Source organism: Patella vulgata, chromosome 6, assembly GCF_932274485.2.
Source record: "Patella vulgata chromosome 6, xgPatVulg1.2, whole genome shotgun sequence".
NCBI lineage: Eukaryota > Metazoa > Mollusca > Gastropoda > Patellidae > Patella > Patella vulgata.
This window is the reverse complement of record NC_065884.2, coordinates 23,060,075-23,073,894: the sequence shown is the minus strand read 5'-3', so window position 1 is coordinate 23,073,894 and position 13,820 is coordinate 23,060,075. Positions and strand designations below refer to the sequence as shown.

Below are 13,820 nucleotides of genomic sequence, written 5' to 3'. Positions count from 1 at the left end.
ACTCAGAAGTGAAGTTAATATTATCATAACTTACAATATCTTGAAGGGATATAAATGAAATTGGTCGAGTAGGTCTGATATGCAAAGTTTTAGCACTTGTGTTATGAATTGGTATAATGGCTTTATTTCTTTCCAGCTTAACCAAAATTGTTGAAGGACACATATCAGAAATATGACTGCCACAATACATGACAACTTCACGATTCCTAAACAAAGGAGGAACTTTACCATGAACAGTGATGTAACGACAATGGTTAGGTCTGACATATACACTATGAGCGGTTATAAATGGAATGGTTGTAGCTTTACAATGAAATACATTGTCACGAAAACTAAGACTTCCATTCAAATCAGCTAAAGTTTCTTGAGCAATGATGATATCAATTCCGATTAAATCGGCAGCAATAAAAGCTTGAATGGTAACTTTACATTTTGAATAAGCACATCAAACTTAATAGAATATTTACACAATAGTAGATTGCCATTACCAAGTCGAAAGCTAAGTGGATTTGACAACAAATGAACAGGCAAACCACTTAAATAGGGTGAAGATTGAATAAGTAAAGACGAAATTATCGACCTTGATGCACCACTATCAATTAATAATAAAGCTGAATGACCATCTGAAATTCTCCTTTGCAATAATTTCGTTTTGAAAGTTGAATAGAAACAGAACTAGAATGATTCTGTTTACCTGAAGTAGAATGAACAGGTTTGGTTTGATTAGATTTAGGGAATTCATTCCGAGCAGTAGAATAAATTCCCTCTATTGAAAATCCTGTTGTTGTCTTTTAGCAGAAAGGTGTTTCTGACGCAGAAAACATGATCTCCATGTATGATTTGGTTTCAGCAGTAGTCACAAAATATAGGTCTATCAGCTGACTGGCTAGAATTATTGTCATATTTAGAATGCTTATTTGTGTATGAGGAATATCGCTGTTGACTAGGTGAACGAGAATAATCACTTCTTGATCTATACTGACTAGGTGAACGAGAATAATCACGTCTTGATCGAACTCCAGGGTTGTTTGTATGCGATTTGGGACTAGGTGAATAAGGGCGTCGTCTGGGTGAAAGTGATTGCTCACGAGCATAAGATGAATGACTATAATTTGGATGTTTGGATCGGTGTCTGACATGATCATCTGATGCTACATGCAACTTAAGTTCATCTAATTCTTTTCGTAATGAAGAAAGATCATCTGTGTCAGATGTATAGAAGGATACCTCCTTACTAGGATTTACGGTTCCAGAAGTTTTGTCAGGGTTATTAATATCAAAGAAACACTGAACTTTTGTTGTCATGTCATTCAAAGTAGTTGTGTCATTTGTTGACATGGCAACGACTTGTTGACAGTTTGTAGGGAGGATTGAAACAAATTTATGTTTGAGTTGGGTGCGACCTACTCCAAGTTGAGTAGCTAATTTCTCCAAGCGTTCTACATTTTCCGCAGGAGTGATAGAAGAGTCGTAAGTGAATGAGGAATAGGCTTGGTGTAAACCAAATGAAGACTTATTTTCGGACTGTTTGAAAAGATTTATCATCTTATTGATAGCAAGAACTGTCTGAGGATTCATCTCCTCATCAGAGTACTCAAGGTAATCTTCGAAAGATAAAAAATGGGCAGTGGCCAGATCCCTATTTAATACGGACCCATCAAATCTATCAAATGACAGAGGTCTCTTGCGTTCAACAACCTCGTTCCGACGGTTAGCCATAATTGTAATTGTATACAAAATAATCAAAATAGTTAAAAGATGTTTACAATTTTGTCCAAACATTGAATATGATTGACCTTGATTAATTCGTTCACTATATGAGCAACTATTATTATCAAAATAATTGTAAGGCAAATCAGGATGACTACAAGTTTAACCAATAAAGAAAGAAATAATGCATCTTGTAAACATGGAAAACATCAATTAGCAAAACAAATTATCTAAATATTTAAGATCATGAAACAATAATAACATATTCACACAACCATTCAGCATAATTCACACAAATATGGTATCAGAAAACGTTTATATTATAAATTGACTGGAATATTGCCAAATTAATTTGAAAGTTGTAAATTTGAATTTACTTATAAGCCAAAATTAAAATTTCTAAAGCCTTCTTTCACAATTCTGTTTTAAGAAAAAAAAATATTGTCTCTTTTACAAGTTTTAGGGATAAAAGTCATTGATTTATACATCAGGCTTCAGTAAAAGTTCACAAGACAGCAAACTTGAGTTGAAATAATGTCACTTGTAGGCTACACAACACAGTCACAAGACAGCAAACTTGATTCCAAGATTGTCACTGTACAACACTGTAGTCTATACTTCATTAATTATGTCACTATAAATGAATTAGATCTAGGCTAGTAGTAGAGTTCTAGGCATCCACACTTTAACATGGGAAAATTGGCACTCATGTCAAAACAGATTTTCCATTAGGCCTTTATAACACAGTGTAGGCCTACATGTTTATGGATTTATTCATTTGGATTATTTGAAATGTCTCTGGATCTGTACATAAGCAATTTAGGCTAGATTTTAATTTCACACAAATTAATAATAGAGTTTATAATTAGGCCTCACTATTTCAAGTCAAGTCTGATGAATTTGTAGTCCTCAGAAATAAAGGTTCCAAATATCTGCTGAATGACTAATTTCACACAAATAGAGTTTAATCAGACCTCACTAGGTCTACTTCTGATGAAAGTTTACTCCTCAGAATAAAGTAGATTCCCAAAATCTGTTGAATAATGGGAGAATATGCTCCACAAACTAGAGTCCAAATCTCAAAACATGTGCTCCTCACATCACAAGTCAATTCTTGGTAACAAATCAAAAATATCACTTGTAAACTAGTTCTTCAGATTCTACATACTAGAAATGGGAGTTTGGCATCTCCACCATGTGGTATTTGGGTGTATAGGCCACAAGATGGCCTGGATTGTTTATGACAATCAGAAGAGCTAATTAAAAACAGCCATCTTCCATTTCACTCCATCCCAGAATTCCATCTAGGATCAAAGCCTTTTATTAATCAAGGGAAGTAACTCTATTAACACAAATAACTCAAGAAGGCTTCAGACCACTATTCCTTAATAATATGAATAAGTTGGTTTAGTAAAGGAGTATATGACACATGGCACGTTAATATTTTCCTTCGTGTTTTGAGTTGGCCTATTTCAAATAACTGTAAATTCATCGGCCAATATATCAAATATAAAAAAGATATTACAGACCAAAAACAAATATAAAAAGTTTTTTCTTATAAACAACCAACACTGTACAGGATAAATACATCAGGAATTTTGCCATTCCAATAGGTCTATACAGTGATTGATCCTTGTGCTGTACATGATGACAACAGTTAATTTGACCTGAGTGTTATATAGGGGAATATCAATTTTCCCTGAATTCCCGGGATCAAAGAGCGGGTGCGTGTTATATATGGTAACGCGGGTGTTTATGGTAATAACTCTGCATAAAGTTTAAGCAGGATTCAGTAGGGTTCCTCTCTATGACTAGTAAAACAAGCAAACAGTGAGGCTGAGGTCCCCCACCGAAATCCCAAAATAAATAGATGACACATATTAATTAATAGCACATTTATTTTTTCAAACATATCAAGCAATCAAACCGATTATCAACTATACACCAAGTTTCATCACTCTCTATCAGATAGAATCAAAGTTATCTGGTCCCAAAGCATCGACCAATAAAATTGCTTAGCACGGCTTAGCTTTAGCTCGAAATGTTAATCATTGAACTCAGACAAGACATTCATCTAATGAACATCAACATCAAAGTTAAACATTCTACCTCAATTAAAAGCAGAGTTGTTATGTTCCAAAGTCTTGACCAATCAAATTGCTTATCGATCCTTAGCCTAAGCAGAAAATTCTCATCATCAAACTTAGTCAAGGTAATGATATAATGAATATATACTCAGAGTTTCATCACTCTTACTTAATTAAAACTAAAGTTATTAGCCCCAAAGCATCAACCAATCAGACTGTTTTTCTCTGCTTACCATAAGCAGACAATGTTTATCATTGAACTCCATCATTCATTCACCTAATGAACGCCTAAACCAAGTTTGAACATTCTACCTCAACAAGAAGGAGAGTTATTGTGTTCCAAAGTCTTGACCAATCAAATTGCGTATCGCTCTGCTTACCCTAAGCAGAAAAGGCTTATTATCGAACTTAGTCAAGGTATTGATGTGATAAAACTATACACCAAGTGTCCTCACTCTCACTTAATTAGAACTAAAGTTATCGTGTCCCAAAGCATCAACCAATCAAATTGCTTATCTCTGCTTACCCTAAGCAGAAAATTCTCATCTTCTAACTCTAAACTCCATCAAGGCATTCACCTAATAAACACCTATGCCAAGTGTGAACATTCTAGCTCAATTAGAATGAGAATTATCGTGTCCCAAAGCATCAACCAATGAAATTGCTTATCTCGGCTTACCCTTAGCAGAAAATGAAAATGCTCATCTTCGAACTCCATCAAGGTATTCACCTAATAAACACCTACACAAAGTTTGAACATTCTAGCTCAATTAGAAGGAGAGTTATTGTGTTCCAATCAAATTGCTTATCGCTCTGCTTACCCTGAGCAGAAAATGCTCATTATCGAACTTAGTCAAGATAATGATGTAATGAAACTATACACCAAGTTTTATAAGACAGACAGACAGACGAACCCATTTTAATAGTCCCCTGCTTTCTTCGAAAGGCAGGGGACAACAATTGCAGCCAGTAGAGAAAGATAATAATAGATAATGAGGTCAGGTACTTACTGCTGATTTAGGCGGGATAGGTTCTATATTTGACGTTAAGGTAGAGATAGGTAATATATTAAACTGATCATCCATCACCATACAAGATTTACATGATGCTAATGATAATAAAAACCTGAAATTGAAAAGGTATTGTATAAGGAAAAGGAAAATGTCACTTGGTCAAAAAGAATTAAACTTAAATATATGATTTCTGATTGTAGTAAAATAAATTGCTGTTTTGTAAATGGTAATTTTGTAATTTCTATATTAGATCTCTGTACATGAAATCAATGGCTGTACTAAAAGCATAAAAAGTAACCATTTAATGTTGTTACCTTTCATTAAATCTACACACAACATCATTATGAGCTTCTGTTCTATATCTAGAGTGAACATCCTACAAACAAATAAATAATAATATTGGATAATCAAGACTTCCTTTATTGTCGTAGTAGTGGTACTTTATAATCAAGACTATCTTGTCAAAACACTCTTACCTTCTCTCAGAATAAAGAAATTTAACTGAAATTTTCAATATATTCATTTCTCATTATCTATTTTTAAACTAAACTAGTAAACGGTCAGCTCTTTATCTAAATCTTACATAATGTATCTTTAATATATGAAATTTTTACCACATATGTAATTCTAAAATGTACTTTACCATGGTCATTGTGTAGAGTTGTTTTAAAGATGACATGGTCCGTAATAAAATAACAATTAATCCTCCTCCTTCTACTGTCTCTATAGTTCTAGCTAGCAAGTTGGGGGTTAAAGCTTCAAAATCCTAAAATTAAAACAGGTAAAATTATATAATGTCTATAATATATAATTATATAATGTCTATAATATATAATTATATAATGTCTATAATTGATCTGTAATGAAATAGATAATAATCCGGTGTATTCCCACGACGGCGCCGTTACAGAGCGTGACCAAAATTAATCCTTCTCACGAAGGCACAGATATGGACTTGTCGGTTTTCATTTGAAGAGAAGCATGTTGTTATTAGGACCCAATTAACAGTGTTAAAGATTTTATGAATTTATGTTCACTCTGAATTCTATTCACTAACTGACAACTAATGATGAATATCATCAAAGCAACCAAGTAGTGTTCACATATTCCCTCACTCTCGATCAGATCCAAAACTGAATTGGTCGACTATGTAACAAACCAATGGGTGAGGGTGAATATGCTACTCATCAGTGGAACCACTACCACACAGGGGAACACAGAACCAACAACACTCTGGAAGGATGGCATTCAAGGATCAAGAAGCTAGTTGTTAAAGCTCATCCAAATTTTTTTTTAAATGATCGCATTTTTACAACAAGAGCAAAATATTAATGAAATTAGAATCTTACAGTATGCTGGGGGACAAGAACCACCAAGGAAGAGACATAAATATGCCCAAATCCAAAGCCAGCTCCAAGAATTAAAAAATAGACACGAAGAAGAGGAATATACTTTAGTCGAGTATATAGACAGGGTGTCTTATTTGGGGAAATTAAATTAATTTCTTTTTACTTCTTAAAGTCATATGCCAAACATGTTAAAATGTTACGGTAGTTAATTAGTCACAGAAAGCTGGATTCCCACGAAGGCGTTGAAAACAACCTCCTTTAATCCATTAAGGTCAATAACTGCGCCTTCATGGGAATAAACCAATAATCCTAGTGTGTTGTTTCTGACACATGTAATTTTCTTCCTTCATTTACTTGTAGTGAAAATGTACAAATCAAAAGAAATGTAAAATGTGTTGAGACAACCATAACACATGCATGTACAATTAATTACATATTTGAATGGCAGGTCACGATCCTAATGCTTCATCAAAAAAAAAAAAAAAAAAAAACCTGTTAAAAACTGTAGCCTATATATCACATTCACAAAGGTTGTGGAAAGCATAATAAACCCGAAGCTTCACAACAAATTTGAAAAAAAATCTGCTAAAAATTTAGACTATCATGTTCACAAGAATGCTGAATATCGATAGGGTTTGTCCTCCCATGACCCCCAACCCTTCACACCAAATTTAAAAACTGTAGCCTGAAATGTGGAAGTTTCAAAGTAAACTAGGATAATAAGAGTAATACGAACCTGTAACACACACATTCCATATGTGTTACCCAATATCTTATGTGTTTCAGCATAATAACAATATCTAATCTGTGTAGCTGCAACAAATAATTCAAACGGATCATCCTCTTTAACATCAAGTTTCCCACTTTTAATTTTCTTCTGCAGATGTCTCATTCTTTTCTTTCTGTTGCTAAATAAGGTGAAAACATTAACATTATTAGTAAGTAGACAACACAACCATATTCTAAGCTAGGGCTAAACATTTGCAGATGAACAACCGATTTTCTGTCAAAAATCGAAAATAGGCCAAATTAATATAACCACAGAAGTATAAAGACTAAAAAGATAAATATTTAAATGTATTCAAAAAGATTATTTTGCATTTGGGCCTCCACCAATGATCAAATGATGATCCACCAGGAATCAACCAATCATGAGCAGAATGTCAGAGCATGGGTCATTTAAATTGTCATCATTTTTTGCAAATCTGAGATTCCCTTTCCCCTGAACACAACTATCTGTGTTAAAATGATTAACATATTGATTTACAGTGTAACAATCAATCAATTATTGCCTTGCAAATCTGAGATTAACCAGAGCCATAAATATTAGGAGATAAACACTTCTGGTTTTGTATTTAGAGGGAGGGTGGGGTGGGGAGTGTATTGTATTGTGCAATAGACATGATCTGAGATCATTTGGACCTAAGTCCTAAGTGGTATATTTCATACTTCATATAAAGGGTATGTTATTTTGCCTCTTAATTTTATTACTGGTACTATGATGTGCAATGTTAGCAAGAGAGAGAGAGAGAGAGAGAGAGAGAGATGGGGTTTAACGTCCACTCGACACAAACCAAGTCATTTCTGGACTAACATGGTTCAATTTTATTTCAATAATTTGCTTGCGCGTAGGTGTTTTTAGCAGTGGGAGGAAACCGGAGGACCCAGAGAAAACCCATGAGGTTGGACAGACGTCCCTACACCTTGTCACGTACAACCGGGGAATCGAAACCCCCGCCAGTTGACTCAATGACAGACCTTATGATACAGCGCACACATGCTAATTATTCAGCCATCCTACCCCCTGCAATGCTAGTGAGAAGAATTTTCCATGAATAATGCCATTTCCAACAACGCTTCTTCCAATTTCAACTGTCAAATTCTTTTTCATTCACATTTACATTCCATCTGAATGACTAAGCAAGCCTTTCCTTGTCGGTCATGCAAACACTATAAACCAGGCATGAAAAATTCCTAAGGCTATTCTTCTATTCTTGGCCCACCCAGTACAATCTAGCTGAGAGTCAAGTGATGTGATCCTTAGACTACTGTGACTCTCTCATCAAAAACAAGAGACCTATTTTTAGTCACATATATACGTTACCTGCTAAATCCAAGTTCTTTTTTATAACACCATAACACAGATGGTCTGGCTTTAACAGCTGCTTTAGATAACATATGATGTAGAATAACAACCTATAAAATAAAGTATTGTCATTAACATCTACTTGCACAAGGTAGTTCCAGTTAACAAATACGGCTAGAAAGAAACCAAACTCATCAACAGTGAATATTCGCTAGGCCGCTACAATCACTGAGAGGGATGAAGCATCAAAAAGTAAATAAAGGTGTTTGAAGTATATCTCGATAAAAAATATTTCCCATTTAGTGTAAATCGGTACATAAAATAGTATACAAAGGTGTAAAATGAGTAAAAGGCACCATTCTGCCTGGACCAGTTTACATTACTAGGTCTTATGTAAACAATTTACATGCTATCGAATCCAATGATCAACACAGAGTGATGTGACGTCACACGTAAAATGCATATTTATAAAGTTCAGTTATCTAACACAGACTTAGAAGAAGGCTTTTGCATTACCTCTGTGAAACAACTTGCAAAGAAACCTGTATACTGTATTTTACTCAGCTTTTTTTCAAGACCCTATAATCTCCGGAGCCCTCGTACGGACCTCTTTGACTTTGCTGACCCCCAGGATAGTATCACAGACCCCACATTTAGAAACATTGAGATAGATGACTGCTATGACCTAAAGCTTGTTGACATAATACTAACACAATTTTACAAATTATGGAAATATATATACAGCCTTCAAACATGTGATGTATGTAAAGACAGCTACAAATGAAATGAGGTTTAACATCCTACTTATCTAGGCTAATGGAGCTGGGGAAGACAGCTACATACTAGAAATCTGTGAAATTTGTAGGCTGACACTTATTAAATTCAAAGGTTTAACGTCCTACTGTTCTGCTCCGACTGGGCTAATGAAGACGGGCATATGCCATACAGTGTGCTGTGAGGGAAATTTTGCTCGGGCAGTGGTACTATTACCTACTCTTATATCGAATTCCAACTGCCAAGGGATCTTTTACCTGCATGCCAATGTATACATGGGACCTCAGTTTTTCGTCCAATCCAAACGACTAGACAGCTGTCCTTGTCAGACGCTCTGTCCAGCACCACTGACAAGGGGAAACCACGCCAGAAAATCACGATGAACTTTCTTGGCCAATGCTGGAATCGAACACAGGACCTCCAGGCTAGCGAGCCAGCATCTTATCCACTTAGCCACCGTGGCTCTGAAAGGTTGAGTAAATCATTGTCCATCATAACGTCACCTCACATGACAGGCAAAAATGTCATTAGAGTCTATCTTTGTGCCAATTCAGTAACCATGAAGTTTATAATATAATATATTTATTATATTCTAAATCTTTCATATTTTCATCACCATACAAGTACCTGATCCTTGCCATGATCACCAACAACCACTATCATACTTCTATGTTTAGTAACCATTCCATTTTCAATCAGAACTCGTATACGGTTATCTATTTTCTTTCGTGGCATTTTTGAAATCTGTAAAACAATGTTCGATATTTTTTTTATAAACAGTCTAGTTAATCATGAGATTACATATCAAACATGCGGTTGCCATGCATGATATGCCCACATTTTGCAAGAGACCGACAGAGAACGTATATGAACGTTTTTTTTTAAAATCGGATAAAATTGTGACATCTAGAGGGTTCACAATCTAACAAGCGGTTGCCATGCAAGATACGCCCACATTTTGCAAGAGACGGACAGAGAATGAGCTAAAAAAAATGTGGTGTTTTGTACAATAAGGGGCCATAATCCATGAAGTTACGATACATGCCATTTTCAAGAGGAACCAATAATCTTTGGGAGATAACCTATATTCAAGTTTCGTTAAAATCGGATAAGAATTGTGACCTGTAGAGTGCCCAAAAACAAAATGTGAACGGACACATGGATGGACAGGGGCGACGACAATATATCGTCAAAATGGAAAATGTGGGCATATAAAAACTGTGACCTCTAAAGTGTCCAGCAAAGACAATATATCGTCAAAATGGAAAATGTAGGCATATAAAAACTGTGACCTATGTCCACAAGCTAAAAAGATAGGTTGCCAGGCAACAAAACATACGCCCACAGCAGCTAAATCGTCCGAGCAGTCGACAAGGGTTGTCACATATTTATTCTTTTGTAGGTAATTAGGGGAATTTAATAGACAATTTCATACAGAGGACATTATAATTTCTGTTGTTTGAAGGTTCACAAGGTTCTAATATCTAAAACAAGGGCCGTAACTCTGGAAGCAATCTACAGAAATTGTTCAAATTCGACAGGCTTTTTTCGTTTTAATAATTCAAATAATGCATATGAATTTCATACAGATCGGATGATAACTTTTGTTGTTCGAAAGTTCACAAAGTTCAACAAAGTAAATCAAGGGCCATAACTCTAGACGTAATTGATGGAAATTGCTGACATTCAATAGGCTTGTTTGTCTTCATTTCACTAATTTAGGTGATAACTGAAACTCAATAGGCTTGTTCGTTTTACTAATTTAAATGATACATATTTCATACAGATCGGATAATAACTTTTGTCGTTAGAGCATTTACAAGGTACAACAAAGTGAAACAAGGGCCATAACTCACGGCGTCATTAACGGAAATTGCTGAAATTCAATAGGCTACTTCATTTCACTAATTTAAATGATGCATATCAATTTCAAACAGATCGGATGATAACTGTTGTCATTAGAGCGTTCACAATATTCAACAAAGTGAAACAAGGGCCATAACTCAAGATGTAATTAACGGAAATTGCTGAAATTCAATAGGCTTCTTTGTTTTACTAATTTAAATGCTGCATATAAATTTCATACAGATCGGTTGAAAACTTTTGTCATTAGAGCGTTCACAAGGTGCAACAAAGTAAAACAAGGGCCATAACTCCAGAAGAAATTAACGGAAATTGCTGAAATTCAATTGGCTTCTTCATTTCACTAATTTAAATGATGCATATCAATTTCAAACAGATCGGATGATAACTGTTGTCATTAGAGCGTTCACAAGGTGCAACAAAGTGAAACAAGGGCCATAACTCCAGAAGAAATTAACAGAAGTTATTGAAATTAAATAGACTTCTTCATCTCACTAATGCAAACAACATACATCAATTTCAAAACAATCGGTTGATAAATGACGGACGGACGGACCGACGGATCGACTGACGGACGGGGGCGACGGCAATATACGACCACATTTCCATGTGGGCGTTTAAAAATAAATTTTCGTACAATCAGAGGCCATAATCCATGAAGTTACAGTCAGATACATGCCTATCGAAAGAAACTGTGATCTTTGGGATATAAACCTATATTTCAAGTTTCGTCAAAATCAGATAAAAATGTGGATGAACAAACAATACAACCACGTGAAAATGTGGGGATATAAAAATTTTACAACTAAGTACACAGTAATACATAATATATATTTATTAAGAACACCAATGCACAAAATTAGAATACAATTTTGTTTCATTTTTTTTCTTCTGACTCCCACACTCAATGTCATCTTACCAATTATATACCGATAACAAAATCAGCCAGATGATGTGATATGGTTTTAATACACTTTAAATACTGAGTTTGTCCGCTCCAACATGTCATTCTGACATACGCTCCATGAAAAATTTGACGTATTTACTTGTATTTTCGACTGAGTGCAAGACAATATTGATTTTGTCCGGTGTTGGACGAAACGAGGGAAGCTGTTGCAGGGGGGGTTTAACTTGACAGAGATTTTGACAACCATGTGTTGCAATCATAACAAAGCGCGATCATTTCAATCGCTTGAGTTTGGGCAACAACAAAAATCACCTGAAGACAATTACAAGTGTATCTTCAATTTGATATCATTCTTTCAATCCAATAATAACCTTTTAAAAAAACATCTATAAGCGCAGCCTCGAAAGTGCCTATTGGGTGGGTTTATAATGCTAAAAATCCTGTAAAACCTCGTAAGAAGTGCACCATCAATTCTAGATTCAACAGTTTTGACCATAATTATTGTGATAAAATGCATTATTTGATTGTTCATTATGTAAATATATTCTCTATCATCAACTATCTGTTAAGAAAGATTTCATCAGGTACAGTAGGTAGTGTTCGTTTACATGGAGGCCGATATTTGTCACGTTTAGGTTCATATTAACAATGCAAAAGCTTGCTAGAGGTTCCACTGATACTATTTTTATCAGTGTCAAAAAAAATGACCTTAAAATGTGTCGTTTTGGTTCCGCTACTTCGGGAAGTTGAATGAACACCAACATCAACGATTTTGTGCTTTTCGTGTTGAGACGAAAACAGAGTTTGTGTTGAGCATGGTTTGGACATTCAGAAACGTATTTACGACCTATTTCTTATATTTTGAAAAAATAAAATTATCTGGAAAAGGCAAAAACGGCGCTCGTCACTGAAAGTAAACGTATTTTCTCATAGAAAGACCCATAATCAAAGGAAATAAATTATATAGCCCAAATATAAAAATTCCAATAAATATTTAAGGGTTGGATGGATGTTTCCTGAAAATTTGATACCTATATCTTCAATCATCAATGGTTACTTTTTTTGCTACTGACATCGATCAATTTTGGGTCATAAAGGTACAATAACAATCTTATTTCTTAATCGATTTTGAGGGGAGAAGGGTTAGAAAACTAGTAAATATTCAATTTTATTCAGATTTAAAAATTTAAAAAAGCTTTTGAAATGCATTGCTATTCATGCATATCCCATAACCCTTGCAAAAATGCAGTGCATCGAGTGTCATCTACTGATCTAGCCTATTATTTTATAGAAAGTCAAAATAACTTCAAGTGAAACGAATAACCTTTTTTCCTATCAAATAACACCAAGAATCAATTCAAACTACTTACTCAAACTTTGTCAGACAGATAAAATTATGTTAGCTTAGCATTAACCGTAGTTTTGTTTTTATTATTGTTTCTCATCAACGCAATACTTTTATTTTGGAAGCCAACACGTGCTTCCGGTTTAAATGTATATTTTTTATGTTCATTTTATGGACATAGATCACTCCATTAAAGTTTTCATCATTCTTTGATCATTAACACAAAACATCTCATTTGAATACACTTTGCTCTTGGCAATCTTTATAGATAATGTAATTTCCAAATAATGGCCTCCTACTGAAACGTTGATCTTTAATAATTTAATTAGAATGCAACATAAAGGATATAATATAATACATGGACACGGATTCAGCAGTATCACAGAATGGTATTAAAACATGGGTCGAGATAAGACAACTCATCCCGATTCCCATCAAATATGTTGTTTGTTGTTGTTTATTACAATTGCTTTCTTCGAAGACCACTCAATGGCCTCCTACTGAAACGTTGATCTTTAATAATTTAATTAGAATGCAACATAAAGGATATAATATAATACATGGACACGGATTCAGCAGTATCACAGAATGGTATTAAAACATGGGTCGAGATAAGACAACTCATCCCGATTCCCAGCAAATATGTTGTTTGTTGTTGTTTATTACAATTGCTTTCTTCGAAGACC

The 13,820-nt window shown here is 34.6% G+C and overlaps 1 protein-coding gene across 1 annotated transcript in view; it reads right to left on the bottom strand.

Annotated features, from left to right (window-relative positions):
• LOC126824755 (RNA cytidine acetyltransferase) overlaps positions 1 to 13,315 on the bottom strand; it is a 36,024-nt gene extending 22,709 nt beyond the window's left edge. Inside the window, exons 1-7 of the mRNA XM_050554118.2 lie at positions 13,160 to 13,315; positions 9,647 to 9,763; positions 8,264 to 8,355; positions 6,896 to 7,067; positions 5,454 to 5,576; positions 5,125 to 5,186; positions 4,808 to 4,922 (exon numbers count right to left, since the gene is read on the bottom strand). Of these exons, the coding sequence (XP_050410075.1) occupies positions 4,808 to 4,922; positions 5,125 to 5,186; positions 5,454 to 5,576; positions 6,896 to 7,067; positions 8,264 to 8,355; positions 9,647 to 9,754 (672 nt within the window). The 5' untranslated portion in view covers positions 9,755 to 9,763; positions 13,160 to 13,315. The remainder of the gene's footprint in view (positions 1 to 4,807; positions 4,923 to 5,124; positions 5,187 to 5,453; positions 5,577 to 6,895; positions 7,068 to 8,263; positions 8,356 to 9,646; positions 9,764 to 13,159) is intronic.
• Between the last annotated feature and the right edge of the window lie 505 nt (positions 13,316 to 13,820).